At 40.7% G+C, this 18,869-nt stretch overlaps 1 protein-coding gene across 1 annotated transcript; it reads left to right on the top strand.

Annotated features, from left to right (window-relative positions):
- Nucleotides 1-10: 10 nt before the first annotated feature.
- Nucleotides 11-18,745, top strand: LOC135351188 (periodic tryptophan protein 2 homolog). Its single transcript, XM_064550135.1, has 19 exons — nucleotides 11-91; nucleotides 160-272; nucleotides 486-580; nucleotides 806-905; nucleotides 1,180-1,323; nucleotides 1,534-1,669; nucleotides 1,912-2,207; nucleotides 2,582-2,719; nucleotides 3,128-3,335; nucleotides 3,681-3,829; nucleotides 4,134-4,281; nucleotides 4,418-4,568; nucleotides 4,852-5,032; nucleotides 5,359-5,506; nucleotides 5,695-5,800; nucleotides 6,056-6,121; nucleotides 6,400-6,618; nucleotides 17,921-18,146; nucleotides 18,562-18,745. Exons 1-19 carry the CDS (start codon nucleotides 68-70, stop codon nucleotides 18,653-18,655), a joined length of 2,742 nt encoding a protein of 913 aa, XP_064406205.1. The 5' UTR covers nucleotides 11-67; the 3' UTR covers nucleotides 18,656-18,745.
- The last annotated feature ends 124 nt before the right edge of the window (nucleotides 18,746-18,869 follow it).

Here is an 18,869-nt window from a genome sequence, read left to right on the forward strand (position 1 = left end):
CCCCCCACGTGGTCGAGATCACCCACGTGGTAGCATAAAAAGTACACAAAAGTGTATAAAAAACATCATGTCTTCCAAGTTCAGTTACAAGGTAAACAACCTTTCCTCTACACGTACATATCGTATCACTCTGCGTACACTTGTACTTGTATGCTGCAGTTCTCCAACCTATGTGGAGCTGTGTACAAGCAAGGCAATGTGGAGTTCACTAAAGATGGCAACAGTGTACTGAGCCCTGTTGGCAACAAAGTGTCTCAATTTGACCTCAAAAAGTATACATTATGAGATTATGGGGTTGTCTAGCTAGTACAAACTATTGTTTCATCAGACTACACAATACATTTGTCGTCAGCCAACCCACCCACAACCACAGACAATGCACATGTCAATGTATATACACTCGGCACTTGTACCTCTAGCCTTAGACTATAAGCTCATGCAGTCCACTGTTGTGTTGGCCATTATCCTGTTCATCTGTTCCATAGCAACACATCATGTACCTTCCCCTTTGAGAACCAGAAGAACATCTACCGCTTCACAGTGTCACCTGACGGACTCCTCATGATCGCCGTGGATGAAGGTATATAAATATAGTCATCAATATTCCTTCCCAATATCCTCTCATCCCTACTCTCTCCTAGCCGTTTCCTCCCCATCCCCTTTTTCCCCAGGGCCCACTGTCCCACACACTCATTTAGCAGATGTTAATATTTACATGTAGTTGTCAAGGAAACTATAGTTTTTACATTGTATACGTGTATTAACCCTGGGGCCCAATACTGACTGGTGTATCTCACCTCACCAGATGGAAGAGCTGTTCTGGTCAACCTCCATCAGAAGGTGGTGCTGTTCCACTTCAACTTCAAGCAGCGTGTCCATGATATCAAGTACAGTCCAAATGGAAGGTCAGTATGCACACCGCTACAGTACTGTATCTGAGGTTACTATTATCTTCTGACACAATGCTTTCTGCTACTTGATGAAGGAGTTTCCGTTTCTAAGGCCAATAGCAACACGCTGGTCCATATTTTGAGATAACCTGTTTCTACAGGCTTGCCATCAGTGTTTCAATTACTACATGCAGTACTCATTCTGTCCTAAAATCATGATTGAATTGAATAGCGAATGTTCCTGCACTTTTGGTACACAAAAAACTGTGCTCTTGTCATTATCTCACAGATACTTTGCGGTGACTCATGGTAGACGTGTCCAGGTGTGGCACGCCCCCGGACACACCCACGACTATTCCCCCTTCTCCCTGTATCGGAGCTTCCCCGGACAATACGATGAAACACTCTGTCTGGACTGGTCCCAAGACTCAAAGTGAGTGTGTGTGTGTGTGAGCGTGTGGGGGAGGGGGTGTATGTGTGGGGGGGGTGTTGAGTGTACTGTGTAACCTGTCAAAACCTGCATGTGTGCTTTGTAGAGCAAGCCAACCAATTATTGTTCGGATACCAGCAAATTTACATTTCAGTTAATACTCAAAATTATTGGGTATCTTCAAATGTATGTGCTTAAATTATCTTTCCTCAGTTTCTTTGCTGTCGGCTCTCGAGACACCAGCTGTCGTGTGTACTCTGTCCATCGTCTCCCTGGTTACCGTCATGTGACTCTGGCTGCTCACCGCTCACCACTAGTCGCCTGCTTCTTCCAGAGAGACTCTCTCAATGTAAGCAAGTCCCATAATATTGAATACGCTGTCCTACTTTACACAATGTACTAAACTCAACTATTCAAGCAGCCATAATTAATTTTCAGTTGTGCAGTGATTTTGGAAAGCTTGAAAATATTTTTAGTGGAAATTGTTTGAAATAGCTTTCAGAAAACCACTGACAGCAGTAAATTTTAAAGTGACTATTAAAAAACCATGTAAGTCCCTACCATTATCATGCTCCACTAAATGCCGTGCAGGTCTACACTGTTGCTAAGGACGGTGCTCTATGTGTTTGGGAGTGCAGTCTCTCTCTCTCAGAAATGACCACTCTCGTCGAGAAACACCAACGCCAGAAGAGGGGAGGGGCTGAACTGGAGGGAGGAGATAAAGGGGAAGAGAATGATGAAATACCCGATGACCCTGACGGTGACGACATGGCTGCTATTGAAACGGAGGGAGCAAACGATGATACGGACGATCAGGATGAAACTCCTCCCAACTCCAAGAAGCCACGCCTATTGCCCAATCTCTGCCACTGGAGCAAGACAGCAAAGTGAGTAATACAGAGCGTCCATAACAAGCAAGCAATTTATAAAGCTGTAGTGTTCAGCTAGTGTACAGTACATGTACGCGCGCGTACTTCTCACTCTCATTTTATTCCTAAGCACAATTAAAGTCATGCAGTAGTCCTTTTTGCAGGAGCACATAATAGAGAATTCTCTTATGTACTCCTGCTTTATGTCAGACCATGTTTATCCTTCTGCAACGTTCAGGTACATGTATATATTTGCTTCTCATTTTCTTCTTAGGCATAATTAAAGTACAGAGTTTATTCTCAGTCAGGTCGACCTTTATACTAAAGAGAATTCTCTTATAATTATGCTCCTGCTTTATGTCAGACCATGTTCACACTCTGCCCACCTCTAGACACTTGTTCAACCAGGACGGTGCTCGTGTGTCATGTGCCACCCTCCACCAGCCCTCATCTCTCCTCGTGGTTGGATTCAACAATGGCATGTTCTCACTCTATGAGATGCCAGAGTTCAATCTCATACACTCTCTCAGGTCAGCACCATAATTATCGTACGTATATCAGGTTTCAAATGTGAATGACACTGTACAAGCATTGATTGATTGCATTTCTAACTATTGCGAATTGTATGCAAAGCATGGGAAATTGCATGCGCATGCTCACTCTTTGAGTGTCTTTCTTAGATCTCAAGACTAAAGTCTATTTGTGTTGAGGTTGACTTTCATGAAGTTGTCATAACTTCCCTGAAATTCAAGGTTTCATATACCATTGGATTCCTTTGTTAAAAAGCGCTTCTATCTATATGCTGTAGAGCTGATGTACAGTAATAAATAGAGGGAAAGAAAGAGGGAAGAGAAGAATAGGAAAGAGAGTGGAACGCAGTACTAGTACAAGGAGCATGCAATTATAATTCTATAATAAATTCTCTCTATCCTACACAGCATTTCTGACCAGCGTATCTCGAGTGTGGCAGTGAACTCTACAGGAGAGTGGCTGGCATTCGGGTGTAAGGGGCTGGGTCAACTGCTTGTGTGGGAGTGGCAATCAGAGACCTACGTTCTCAAACAGCAAGGACACTTCTATGACATGAACACGCTGGCCTACTCTCCTGATGGGCAGCTGGTTGCTACCGGGGGTGACGACTGCAAGGTGGGCGGAGGAGAGGGTTGGGTTGTACAGTATATACATGTGTACACTTTGGTTTCCATCATAACATTAATACCTAACTGTGATTCCCAGCATTTAGAGTACGTAACTAGAGTTTTGATGATCCAATTTAAAGGATTTTTTGATTTTCTGATAGCTTAGAAGGAGGTCGTTCAGATGGTACATGTATGCTCAAGTCTCCAATTTGGTACGGGCCATAATTTCCCATTTTCGGGAAAAGACATGAGCAGCCCATGGTATTTTTGGCAAAAACAGCATACAGGCTACTACTTGGGCCTTGTTATAAACTATAGTCAGAGCTAGGTTTGATACTCTGTGTCCTCTCAGGTGAAGCTTTGGAATACGAGCTCTGGGTTCTGCTTTGTGACGTTTAGTGAGCACTCGTCGGCTGTGACGAGCGTGTGCTTCAGTGCCTCAGGCAAAGTGGTCCTCAGCGCATCCCTCGATGGAACTGTCAGGGCTTTCGACCTCCACAGGTGAGGGGGAGGTGTCGTACAATATAATCACTTCATGGCTTAGAATCAACATTATTATTGCTAATACAGTCCAGCTAAACAATTACAAGCTGGCTGTCAGTATTTAGTAGCAGTGCGGAGTGTAACTGACATTGGCAATACATTGTGTAGGAGAAACTTTCCCACAATGTAGTACATAATTATGTGGTTATTATATTACTTAAGTTGTCTCTGTGCGTGTGTTATGAAATGAGAGAAGAAGAGTACCTAAGAGGCTATAATAATAATTATATGCACTAAAAACATGATTGTTTTTTCTCTCCAGGTATCGCAACTTTCGCACATTTGCCTCCCCTCGTCCTGTGCAGTTTTCCTGTTTGACCCTTGACCCTAGCGGGGAGGTGGTCTGTGCTGGATCACAGGACACATTTGAAATTTTTGTTTGGTCAATGCAAACTGGAAGATTATTGGATGTGAGTTTGTCTATTCCAACTGTTTTTGGCTTTTAGCCTTAACAATCTTTACCAATTATTCTGTATCGTGTTTATTTAAATCACGTCACACTGCAAAAATCTACAGTAATCATTCTTTCCTTTTTTCTACCTCCAGTTGCTTAGCAGCCACGAGGGACCTGTCAGCTCAGTGTCGTTCTCTCCGTCTCGCTCGGTCCTAGTGTCTGGCTCGTGGGACAAGAGTGTGAGGGTGTGGGACGTGTTTCAGGGGAAGGGAAGCACGGAGAAACTGAACCACATCGCTGACGGTGTGTGGGGGTGGTATTAGGGGCGTGGGCGTGGAACAAGAGTGTGAGGGGTGGGGATGGTGCTTAATTGGTCTCTTTACCAAGTGCACTTGATATTATTATAGTACATGTACCTCTCATCATTCTGTAAAAACACAATTTCAATCTATATACACTGTACCTTTGGGTCCTTACACACTAGTCTAAGACCTTGAAGCATACATAATTATACATTCTAGCGTTAATAATTTGTATGTACTTTTAAATTTTATTTCCAATCAATATGTTTTCGCATGCAATGCAGTGGTGACTTTGGCCTTCCGTCCCGATGGTGCCCAGCTGGCTGTCTCCTCATTGGACGCTCAGATCACATTCTGGGACGTGGGTACATCAGTAGTGACAGGGTCCATCGAGGGACGACATGACTTGAGCGTGGGGAGGAGGGATCTGGATAAAGTCACCGCTAAGAAAATGGCAGGCGGAGTGTAAGTCTGCATGGTGGCCACACAGTCTGAATTGTAGTCCAATGAAAATGGTGCACTGTTATGTGTATAATTATGTAATCGATTATAGCATGAGACCGAGTATTTTATGCGATACACAGTCACAAGCATGAGGGAGAGTTGCCTGTATATTAAAACACAAGGATTCTCATGCTATATGTGTTTGTATCACAACCACTCTTTACCAAATCATGCCTCGAGTATTCATTATACGTGTACATTTCACAATTATTGTCGGGCACTGTATATAACTACATGTATTTGCATGATTATGATTATTCCTTCAGCTCCGCCCTCTTTCTCTACAGGTACTTTACGAGCCTCTGCTACACTGCCGACGGGAGTTGTATTCTCGCCGGTGGGAGGTCAAAGTTCATCTGTATCTACAATGTTCGCTATCAGGCCCTCTTGAAGAAGTTTCAAATCTCTCGCAACCGATCATTTGATGGAATGATGGTAGGCATGCATAAATATTGTAACATAAAAGCCAGCTTCGATTCTCATTCAGTTAGGTTACCACACTATATAGCCATAAATCTACGCAGAAATTCATACATGTACATGTGTAGTGAGCTTTTAGGTAAATAGATTGAATGTTCTATTGTCAAATATTGTTTTATGCCTCTCCCCTTCCCTCTTGTCAGCCATACCTGAATAGCTCTCGTATGACAGAGGCGGGGCCACTGGACGAGATCAGTGAGGACGAGAGGGAGGAGGAGCATGACCTCAAACTTCCAGGGGTCAGGAAAGGTTAGTGGGTAGGGAATTCAGTAGGGAATTCACTCAGTAAACCTTCATTGTTGATCGAGGCCTATAATTATAGTGTGAACTTGTCTTTTTACGTATTCTTATAGCTGCTTAAAATTCTTGTGTCTTCTCTACGATCGTTTTTGTGGGCTAATATGAAGCCTACAATTAAACAAATAATGGAATATTAGATTCCCTTTCCCTGTCTTATTGCTACATGTAGTCGTGGGTAAGAATGTGTGAACTCTCTCACTGTAGGGAACATGAGCAAGAGGAACACAAAGCCAGAGATCAGAGTCAAGAGTGTCCAGTTCTCACCCACAGGTGTGTGCTAGCATCATGGAGCTAGGGAGCATCATTCATTATAATTATTTTACAATGAAGAAGCTGTTTCTAAAGGCCATTAGTAGTTGAAATCGTCTATACACTGAATTATGTAACAAACAAATTAGGTGTCAGGGACGCAGGAGCACTGTCCTTGTAGAGTACATGTACGTGGTATTTTTTTTAATAGTGTACGTCCTTAATTTATTAGAGAAACAAAGGTTTTCTATATATACTATCGTGCATGGTCACATGATCTTGCCCCCTCTCCCCCCTAGGTCGTGCATGGGCGGCAGTCTCCACTGAAGGACTGTTGATATACTCACTTGATAGGGGTGTTGTGTTTGACCCCTATGACCTCTCGATAGACGTCACCCCTGAGGGCGTATCCCGTGCGATATCCCACGGCCAGTTCTCGGACGCCCTTATGATGAGCTTCCGTCTCAACGAGAGAGTGCTCATTGTGAGGAGTGTGGAAGCCATACCAGTGAGAGACGGTGAGTGGGCGGGCGTTGTTGATGATGTCATACGTATAATTATGCATGTACATGTAACATACTTTGTTATTATAATGATGGTAATATTGTTTTAATCCGTATGTAATGTTGTTAAGTAATAATAATTGTATCTATATGTAATTGTACGTATATACGAAACTATATACATGTAGCTGAGAATGTCCCCCCCTGCCCTGCCATGGAGTCAACTCCAACCTAAATTGAAGTGTCCCTCCGTCTCTTGTAATGATTAAATCCCATTATATTCATACGGTTAACCATTTATACAATTAATTGCTGTAATTATTGAAATTCAATTTCAAAATGTTCATTAGTTTGCCTTAATTCAATTGTTTTTGATGTTATTTCTGATAGCTACTTAATGAGGACTTTATATAAGCCACAGATAGTTATAATCTTCAGTTTCAATGAAACCATCTGTTCATATTATACAATCTGTTAATTGGATCTGATTGCCTGAGCACGCACATTTTATATTTTTACTGTTTTGTGCACCAGCTATTTGAGCATACATGTGAGTGTACGTGTTACATACATTATCGTATACCGGGTAACTTTCGTTGGTGCAATTTTCGTATGAATTACCCATTTAATATTCGTACAGCTCAGGGGATAGTGACGTTAAACCTATTGCGGTGGAATAATTTCCTAGTTTCGTATGATGCTCTACAATACGAAATATACCAACAGAAAATAACCCGCTATACAGTATATTCTGTGCACATGCCCTTATGTACATGTCAGAACTAACTCTAATAACGTATCATTTTCTGGTGGGAATTTCTATGTGTTCCAATGGGACTTGCATGGTTGAGTGCCCCGCTGGTTATAACAGGTGCCATATAATTATTTCAGGGAGTTCACATTTAGATGGTCTCCATTGTATTGGCTTCGTGTATGTGTCTGGTGTCTGGTGTGCGTGTGTACTGCATGTGTCTATAGTGTACGTGTGCGTGTGCGTGTGTACTGCATGTGTCTATAGTGTGTGTGTGTGTATATATTGGCTTCGTGCATGTTTCTGCATGGTGTTCACATGCATATAAATTGTATACAAACAGTGGATTCTGTCACCAGAAAGAAGACTATATATCTAGCTGTTGGTAATCCAATTCTAATCTAGAAGCTTGTTTTCCTTGTGTGTGGTATGATTTCCTCCCCCCCTTAATTATTAGAGACTTGCACTAGCTTCTGTTTTGCTTGCAAATAATTACCATATTTGGAACTATGACTCTCGAAACTCCCCACGTACTTATGTACGAAAAGGACAGACTTCTTTATTTAGTTAGAGTATTAGGCTCGTTAAGCAAAATCCAGTCCAGTGGGTGGCTTCACAGTAATCAACAGTCTCGAGTTTCACTCAATCGGATCAACAAATCCATAATCATAATGGCTTGTTGGTAGACAGTCTAGTACGTGGGAATTTGTTGATGCTTACGGACAATGAGTGGGCAGCTGTGTCGTGCGTGAGCGTGTGTGTGTGTTAATTGTGACCATGTTTGCTTAACCCAATTATCCCTGCATTGCTGAGGTGAAGGTGCATTGCTGTGTCTATATCCACCCCATTAATTGTGATATTGTAGAATTGTGATATTCTAGCCTAGATATAGTAATAACTCGGTAGCTAAGAGCTCTGAATCGTAAGTAAGATGCACCATACCACTTGTCTAATTTTGCAAAAAATAATATTGATAATAATAGCTAATAATAATAGCGCCTTAATTCTTACAAATGATGGCTTTTTGGGGTAGTGACCAAAGCTATGGCAACCCACAGTCACCATGTCTGCCTCCTGTTATCTCAATCTTTCCACTAATTAGAGATCCCATGCCGTGGTAGACTAGCAGCAGCTGGTGCAGTACAGGTGGCAGGTGGTCCTATAATAGATAGAGGATAAATAATAAAGATGGGTGGGTCACTCTGATAAAGTAACCTCTGATAAAACCTCTGTTTGTGTACGTGGTGCATATGTATAGCATTATATAGTTTTCTGGACAAAGATAATAATATTATTATTGTAGCCCCTTCATGTACCACCCAGTACAATCATCAGGTCACAATGTTCGTCATAGCAACCCGACCACAGGGGGAGATGTGGAAGATATGGTGTAGAGGATTTATATTGTCCCTTAATTGTAACGAAGCTGCAGTTTACCGTTTATCACCTGAGTATTAGTATAGGAAAGTATTGACAATTAAATAATGGCGATTGAGGATCCAAGAGATGATTGTATGGGTTCAAGCAGATTGATCAGAGCTGTAGATTAGCTTACAATGACGTGGCCTACTGCTCAAAACCACGTCCCTCAAGATACACCCTCAGGGGACAGTAATGTAGTTACTTATCAGCAATAAAGCTTAATTAATCAATGCATGCACTTAATAATAAACATAATATTGTATTTGTTCAATTATATGCATGCAAAGTGTACATGTACTAGATCGATGATAGATTGGCAGAAATGTCCATATACAGGCTTTTTTGAAAGATTTGAAGAAAATTTGATTATTAACGTTTGTTGTTAAAAAGCTGTGAAAACATTATCAGTTCTGTGTGCATACACATAGTCACAGTAAGGATGGGGTTAGGTCGATCAAGTTGTACAGTGTGGGAGGGTACATCAATCGTGCATGTTTGTTTATTTGTGGAAGCAGGAGTTTTGTGAAATCATATGACTTAGACCGTTGCTGATGTGTGTGTGGTGTATGTGTGCGTGGGTATGTACAATATTATAGTTTGATGTGCGGGGTGTGTTGCCAGTTGGTATGAACATGTGATACGTTCGTGTGTAATGCCTTCCTGTTGATCGTTGTGATGTATGCTACCAGGAACTGTACTGTATAGGCTGTTCAGGAAACATACATCTTCTTATTAGGTTTTTCGAACTAGTAGAGTTCGGATGATGTAAGAGTGCACATTAATCAACCCTCTGATCCTTCCATTTGGTCAAACAGGGTTCAACTTTCACTGTATAAGTATGGTATCTCATTCCTAGCTGGGTCAGCATTCCTATAGAGAAGGGGACTAGCTATTATGCACGTGTGTACACACAGTATTAGCAATGTGGATTTATACAACGTGACATGTTTGTACTTCCCTGTATCGTAATGTATACAACATGGCATGTTTATACTAAGTGGCGAAACCTGTTGACATATGGCATAGCTAGTATCTGTTTATGAGGTGGTGGGGACTATTCGTGGATGTGTTGGTGGATGTACGTCGTCATGTCCACACTTGTGAGGGTACCAAAAATAGACTGTTAGTAATTAGAACTCCGTGTGTGTGTGTGTGTGTGTGGGTGTGTGTGTGGGTGTGTGTGTGTGTGTGTGTGTGGGTGTGTGTGTGTGTGTGTGTGGGTGTGTGTGTGTGTGTGTGTGTGTGTGGGTGGGTGTGGGTGTGTGTGTGTGTGGGTGTGGGTGTGTGTGTGTGTGCGTGCGTGCGTGCGTGTGACTGACAGGCTGGTAAGTATAACATGTACGTGTATATATAATGATGTCATAATTATTGTGCAAGCTAGTACATAACTGCATAAATTTGAGGCTATGTTTTGGAGTTTGTATGAAACATTGTGTGAGTCTCAATTAACTGTACATGTACAAGTTAGTCGTGGCTGAGTGAGGTCTACACACACGCTGACCCACTGTAATATTTAATCTAATTTGGGGATTCTACGCAAAGGTTACCACGTTGTACATAAAATTATGTATTTTCCTATAGCCATTGCCAAGCATTATTTGTAGCTCTCAAGCCTTGCCGAGGGATGGTAGTTAATTAGCAGATCTACCTCCCTTTGTGTAGTACGCGTGTATATATTCAAGTCACGGTTGATCAGTCATTGATTTTGTTCAGGGTCGCCTCACATATATGGGTCAATATTTATTCTCCAGTGGCCGGGTGTGTACTATCCTCCACACACTAATCTATTTAGCTGAACACATGTTCTGTACATGTGAAATTATCATGGCGATTTTAGGTCACTTACTGAGATAATCTGATTTGTTCTGGTAATGTGTGTGTTTGTCCGTCACATTAACATCTTTGTTGATGGTTGATGTTACAACACACAAGACCCATAGACACAGCCATGTACTAGTACCTACAGCATTCCTTCTTCACACTCAGGATCACTATGGCAACCCGGCATATATATCCCATAATAGTAAAAGGTGAATTCGTTTTTTGGGAAATCCAATGTAAGATGTGCGCCCTATTATTGTGGTTAATTAACCTGTATGCGTTAAGGTCACCCTTACAGCCGTGTCGATTAGTGGTCGTGTTTCATGTGTTAGCAGGTGACCCCTCCCACTACTCCACCTCCCTCGGTTAGTAGAGCCACTGTTGGTCTAGTTATACAGACGTGTAGTCAGGTGCACACTACGTCAGTATTTCATTGGATTACTAATTATTATAGCTTAACGTACCCTATCTGGGCTCTATTTGTACGCAACCCTTTAGATATGGCTCTGTACTGAAGCCCTATTTTTGTTGATGTATCGTATGTCATCTAGCTTGTGCCTGTATGTACACCACCATGATTCCAAGCAACGTGGCTAGTGCATAATAGGAAGTGACTAGTGAACATTCATAGGAAACTGCATGTATATACTTAGTTTCAGTGTGTGTAATTGTACGGGATTGCAGCTCTATTTCCTAGTACTGTCGTAGATCCTGTACTTCCATCTTTGGTCTGTGTCATGTGCTGCTAGCATTGGCCGCTCCGTTACTACTGACACTAACTAGTCGAGCACGTGTGCCCATTATGGTCTGATTATGTTAAAAACTTCATATAAGACTTTATTTTCGTTGCATCCCTGTGTGTGTGTATATATATACCTGTACATGTAACTATAATTTATGATTATAACTCCTGTTATTACTTGTTACATGTGTGTGAGATTTAGCCAGCATGCTACTATACCCACAAAGTTCATTTGCTGACTCCTCATCAACTAAGCTCTTTCTGTGAGATCAACTGAGCATCACTAAGCTGTCTGTTTTGCCCTCAATTAATGAATGTGTCCACTTGTCATAATTTCATTGTAGACATATTTCACTGATCAGTATAGCTGATATTATATTGTATATTTAATACTGTGTGTGTGTGTGTGTGTGTGTGTGTGTGTCCATGCACTATTAAGCCAAGCTAACAATGCGTTAGAAATTGTAATTCTAAGAAGCGATATAATTATTCCTCGAAATGTTTATTAAATTTTATTCTGTGTCCTGCACTGTTAGACCTAACAGGGCGTTAAATTATTATTGTTCTAATCACATGTTGTCCTATTATTCACTGGGATTCGTACAGTGATTAATCGTGTATCAGTAATTGCACGTCGTCATTAACGACGTGCAATTACTGCCTTGACGACCGCACGTTCGAATAACGGCCGCGGCTAATTTTTTTACTGAAACTGCAGCTTAAAACTGCATCCCAAACGATAGTATGGCTGCTCCTGCAATAAGGGATTAATAGCACTCTTAGCCATACTATTTATTGTGACTCATATATTGTACTCTTTTGGCTGCACGTACGTACATTGCTACTGTAATATCGTTATAATAACTTGATCTTACCTAGAACTGCCTGTACAACAAGAGTTGTTCAACTCCCTTCGTTCTCATTATAGGGACATGCGATTATTCTGACATGCGATTATTCTAATATAATGGTTTGTAAATGAGGCGCTTCCACACTTGACTCAATACTGTATGGCTTCTGTGTACAGTATGCCGCGGCTATCATTATATAATTATGTTCACCATTATAAACGATTATGCCTGAACATCGTGACCACTCTCACTCCTCCCCCATACACTGTTTTGCTTTGCTTGACTTAAAATAGACGCTTGTAACTCAATTTGACGGCTTTATATGCTACGGCCGTGATGCATGCTCGTCCGTCTCGAAATTAAATTAAGTCGGTAACACGGACAATTACCCCTTTGTTGGTGTTGCGTGTTGGTATGACTTCAGTGTACTGTCCTTGTATTTAGTTCTAAACAAAGTGGCCAGACAAAAACAAGAGAATACACACTTTTCACGCACTGTATCCATATGTAGCCAAACTATTGTTTTTCTTAGTCTGGTTGCTATGTGTAGATAATAGATTAGACCAGTACACAGTCTGATATATGCACGTGATAGTCAATACAAAAGCCACTTGAAACACTTTTCCTTATATCAGTTGTTGTTTCCTTATAGTTGTGTTAATTTACACGCTGTAACATTATCCGTGCAGACTGCCCTAGTTTAGTTTTGTTTGCAGAGCTGTTATAATCATGGTTTTGGTCTACCAGCACAATTATTCAAATTGGGTGCAGGAGTGGTCCTTTTGGTTACCCTCTATTGAGCATGTGTAGTTTTATGTATCAAGATTTGTCATGCAATTCCACCCTGGTTGGTGTAATAATTAAGCCTTGGGGCGTACCCAGGAGGCATACGGTAAAGCTGTTCATGTGTGTCTGTGTCTGTGTATTTCAACTGTTGTAACTACTCAACGGTTGCAATGCGAGTACAACTAACAGCTTTGCTTCTATATATAGACTTTTATCCACGTATCTCTTGGATTTTGAATAGTCATGGGTATAATGTTGCTAAGCAGTGGATAAAGCTGCTTGCCTATTTTTCCAGATGTGTACACGTTGCTATGCTGTTGACGGCCTCTCAGAACGTCTATACAAACGTCTATACAGTACAAGAGTTGCTCTTGGAGCTACATCACTAACATGCATACAGTTATATAATTATTATGCTCTTGTGCTTGTGTACAATAACATTTGGCTATTGTAGCTGATCGAAGTTCCAGTAAAACAACAGAGCATTGTTTCCTTGAAATTAACAGCATTTGGCTAGCTAGCTCTTCAATTAGCAACGTAGGTTTAATCATTATACACATTTTGTATGGTGTACACACATGCATACATGTACATATGTTTATTGGTGGTAGGTTCCAATTAAGTACTCAATTGTACGTTAATTTTAATTTTCACTATTACACACTTTTCGTGTGATAGCTAGGTGGTCTATGTGTTAACTAAAGGTATGATTATGTTGTGAATGTCATTATATGGATCACATTCTGAGAGATTATTTTGATTGGTTCCATGTGTGTGTGTTGTGCTGGGTGGTGGCCTTGGCAATTAGTCTCCAATATCAGATCCCTCTCTGAAGCTCATAGCTGTCCATCAACTTTCTCCATTCGTATGTCCTCTGTTGTGTTCAGCGAATGCAGTTACAGCTAGGCAGCCATGGAGCTAGGCAGCCATTCAGTAGCTTTTAATAGTGTGTATAAAGCTGGTCCAATGTACGCTTTACTTTAAAGTGTGTGGGCGGTATTTATTGATTGTTGTCTTTTGCTCAATTCTCATAGTGGTATTGCATTTGTTGTTGATGTAATTACGTACGCTTGTTTTTGTGATGAAGTAGCTGAAATGTTTGTGTTAATATCTCAAGAATCTCAATACGTAAGATGCCTCAGATGTTGACGGGGATGTACAGGTGTTATAGGTACATTTTTAGTTTCCGTTTTTGTGTAATTTGCAGTTTAATTATAATACCAAAATCATGCCTGTAATGGTGAATTATTTCCACGTTTATTTAATGAGCAATGGTTTATCTAACCTGCTCTTGCCGTATTTTAAACCAATACGTGTGCTTGTTCACACACAAAGGGGGCGGGTCTAAACCATCCAACTTAGTATTGTTGATGTGTCATTTGCCAATACATCAATCTCCCTGCCTGTGTGTGAGCTAGCACATGTGGTTTTGACATAATTGTGATTTGTGGTTTTATAATAATTATGATTAGCGCAATTATAATTATGGTTATATATTGTCCCTGCCTGTACTGGTCTAAGCAGATGTCACGTGACGTGCCCATTCATCTCTGTCACGCTAGAGGTTGTGGGTCACGTGACTGCGGTTAGGTTTTGTGGGAGTACTGAGAAAAGGCCCTTAGCTGCGATTAGCATTCCTCTGTGAGCTAGCTAGATGGCTATAGTGTAATATGTCATGTGCGTTCAATATTTGTTATGGTTCTGTAGTTGCCAGGTCACCACAATTTAACTGCTCAAGGCTGAAAAATATTCGAAAATAATTTGGTTGTGATAATTTGGTTGTGCTTGGTTGAGCTGCCATACGTACGTGTGTGTGTGTCATAATGAATGACCTTTTTTGCTGGTTGTTTTTTTCCGGTTGGTTGCCCATATTTCCCCTCCTATATCTGAACGCCCACACAGCAGCTGGCCACCTACGTATCGTATACCTTTTCTGCTGCGTCATTAGCACATAGCGTATATACCCATGGTCCTAATAGGATTGGTGATGATATAAGTGATTATTAGTGTCAAACATTCTAGCACCTTCTTTGATTTGCAGTTGATTCATTACGTACATAGAAATTTGTTTTATGCAGTTAATTGTGTTAATAGAACTGTAAAAGTGAGGAACAGCTATAACTATACTCTAACTATACTGTAACGTACATTATTCATGCTGAAGACATAATTTTGCGTTAATTACTAATAAAATAAAATTAGTACCCGTTTATGATAGTGGCATTAAAGTGGCGTTAAATCGCATCATTAACATGGAGCCTGTTAATTAGCAGTTTAACTTTCAGGTTATCACATGTAGTACATGCGTAACTAACTAACTAGCGAGAGCATGCGCTGGCGGGTGTCATAGCTAGAGATTGATACTTACATCATCGGTTGGCTTTCCAGGATTGATAGTAATACGGTATACACAGTGCACATGCAGACTACTGGTACAGCTGCTGAGATGTTTCTGCATGGATTAACACACATGTAATAATTATATGCAGACAGTTTATTCATGCAGAAACATCTCATGTGGCTGTACATTTATTAACCCATGCAGCTGTACCAGTAGTCTGCATGTGCACCATGTATACCGTATTACTAGAATGTTTTGCTGGTGAAAAACCTTTGCGAATGAGCCAAATCAGCAGAAAATATGACCCTTTGCGATCTAACTATTGCGTTCTGGCAAGGATCGTGTGTATTTACTAGTAATAATTTTAGGTTTTGCGGATTTTATTGTTGCAAATTGATCAACCATCGCAAAGTTCGCAAATGTTTGATGCTCGTCTAGTAATACGGTACATGAGTCCTTACTACTGTCAGCTGTTACGTTGGTACACGCAATTGTTCGTGCATGTGTGGTATAATTAGCGAGGTGGTCATAACTTGTAATTTTCCCTATTATAACAATGTCTACACCACCTGCTAGGATGTTGTGTACTTCTTCACCCATTTGAAGAAGTTTTTGAATATCTTTGCCCTATTTGATTAATGCCAGTCTAAATAATATTCCTTTAAGCTGTACTAGGTTTCAATCATAAGACTTGGCTCGATCGCTGAAGCGTTTAGAGGAAAAAGAATTGACTCTATGTCGGGTTACTTCACCCATTTGAAGAAGTTTTTGAATATCTTTGCCCTATTTGATTAATGCCAGTCTAAATAATATTCCTTTAAGCTGTACTAGGTTTCAATCATAAGACTTGGCTCGATCGCTGAAGCGTTTAGAGGAAAAAGAATTGACTCTATGTCGGGTTACTTCACCCATTTGAAGAAGTTTTTGAATATCTTTGCCCTATTTGATTAATGCCAGTCTAAATAATATTCCTTTAAGCTGTACTAGGTTTCAATCATAAGACTTGGCTCGATCGCTGAAGCGTTTAGAGGAAAAAGAATTGACTCTATGTTGCAGGGCCGGGTTACTCCAAGTTTACCATCACGTGACAGGGACCATCCTAGTAATTGCTGGTCAACTATTCTTCCTTACATAGACATTATAGTATCTGTGTTTGTTTTTGTTTATTTCATTGCCAAGTTTAAGTTTCCTGTCAGTTTGTATACATGCTAGTCCTTCTTGCTTCCTCTTCAGTGTCATATGGATGTGGGTTTTCTTGAAGTTGTTTGTTTTGAGTCCTAAGTTGGCTTCACTCCTATTTTAGTACTACTGTCTGACTGTAACTATAGGTATTCACATTATGTGGTACATACGTAGTGTGTTTGTGTTCAAACGGAGTAAATTGATACAGTCTAGTCTCCTGTGACGTAGGTACTATAGATATATCATGCATGCACGCACACCAATTTAGGTAAGATTTTTATTATTAATAATATAAGATGTAGAGTGTTGTTGGTATTTAGCCTCCTGTTTTCAAGGGCCCAGGTATATCCTATATGTACATGTATACACATGTGCTGCTGAAATTCACTAGCCATTATTTGAATCTGAAGGATACCTTCTCCTCTTTCTTGTAAATCCGGTATATCTCAGTGTACGTGTATATACCGTATAGCAGATAATTTCATTGCTGCAAATTTTCATATACCCATTTTAACGATGGTGAATAATTTCGCAGTTTTGACGAATTTTCGGATGATACTCTACAATATGAAAAATAACCCGCTATACAGTGGTAGCTATATACATAAATTATGAGCCTTTATCCATTGTTCGATCTTTGTGACGCCCACTATAGGAATCAGCGTGTCAATCTCTAAAACTGATGACTCGTTGTAATTGTTAAAATAATTGGAATTAATTTCGTAACAAGTTCTCTATAATGGTTCAATATCGTGGGCACATAGTCTCAACTGTAGTGTCTCGATCTCGTGGTATTAGACACACCTTTGAGATAAAGGGCTGTTTAATAAGGATGTATACGAATTCCTTGTACAAACTAGTCCCCCCTTCCGTTAAGCATTCCAATTTGGGTTTAGAGGGGGTGTGTTTAGGTTGTCCGTGTTTTCTGAATGTGTGCAAACAGGTTTGATTGTTTGTTCCTGCATGTTCATCAACAGTGCCAACCACATGTTCAATGTGTCACTGGGGGATTCCCCGCCAACCACATGTGTTCAGTGTCACTGGATAGGGGATTCCCCTAATTGTGTCGATGGGTGACTTGTAACCATGCAGCCCCAAGGCAGTATTGTTTTCTAGTTTTTCTAATTAGGGCACTGTTTCTTTGATAGACCTCTAGTCAGCATGCGTAGCTACATGCATACACAGTGGCGTAGGAAACAACTTCTCAATGGGGGTTTCTAGTTTTTTGAATGGACAAAAAAGTACAGTTCTACAAAGTGCAGCTTGATAAGTCATCTCTACTTAATAGCCTAGAAAGAGGGGGGGGGGCTCCAGCCCCTGGAGCCCTCTCCCCTTCCTACGCCACTGAATTGCATACATACATACATACGCGAGGTCCTAACCACCCTGTACGTTACACACACACACACACACACACACAGTCCCCCTTATCGTGCAGAACCTTCCCGCTGTCTACATTGAGAAGTTACTCGTCTTCCTGGCACAGCGACTGGACTCTTCACCACATCTCCAGTTCTATCTCACCTGGTGCGTGGAGTTGCTCACTGCACACTGCAGCCGACTGAAGGAGAGCTCTTCCTCGCTCATGGCTCCAATCAGAGACCTGCAGAAGAGCATCACACAGAAGAAAGCTGATCTGGGCAAAATGTAAGTACAATAAACATTTTTATTGCTGAGTCATTCCTTCAGGCTGTTAACTGTTCTGGAATGTGCATTTAAATGTGTGTAAATTCATTGCATAATATTATCGTTAGGATTACTGTAAAACCGTATAGCGGGTGATTTTCGTGTGGTAAAAAGTGTGTTCAACTCGAAAACGGTGATTTTCGTGAGTAAAACAATTTCTATTGCTGCACTGCATTGCATGCGTTCCGGTAAGCCATGACTACGTTTTCGTGGAGGTCAGCTTGCCCACGAAAATAACGAATATTTTACCCCACGGAAATTTGTAGCTAATTTTCATTGCATTGCATGGTGCATGCATGAGTCAATATACGTGTACCACACGCAGGTGGTAAAAATAAGATATGTTGATGATTAATTTGATTCTCCTTATTTGCAGTTGTACGTCGAACGAGTACATGCTCCAGTACTTGCTGACTAGAGGCGCCAATGTATCAGACAGTACACAAACAGACATTGCCGTGCCTACATAGCGACTGTTTGTATTTATTGTTTGTGCAAAATTAATGTACGTACGTCTTTTTCTGTAACCGCTTACTGGCATTGTATATTTTAAAGACTGGCTTTGTTGTGTATGGGGGTGAGTTATGAAATCGGAAATTGCATGATGATATGATGATGTCAAGTAAGAATTCCCCTAATATTCTCTACATGTACATGTATAGATAGCTAGATACAGCCTACATG

The sequence above is a fragment of the Halichondria panicea genome, chromosome 17 (assembly GCF_963675165.1).
Source record: "Halichondria panicea chromosome 17, odHalPani1.1, whole genome shotgun sequence".
Lineage (NCBI taxonomy): Eukaryota > Metazoa > Porifera > Demospongiae > Suberitida > Halichondriidae > Halichondria > Halichondria panicea.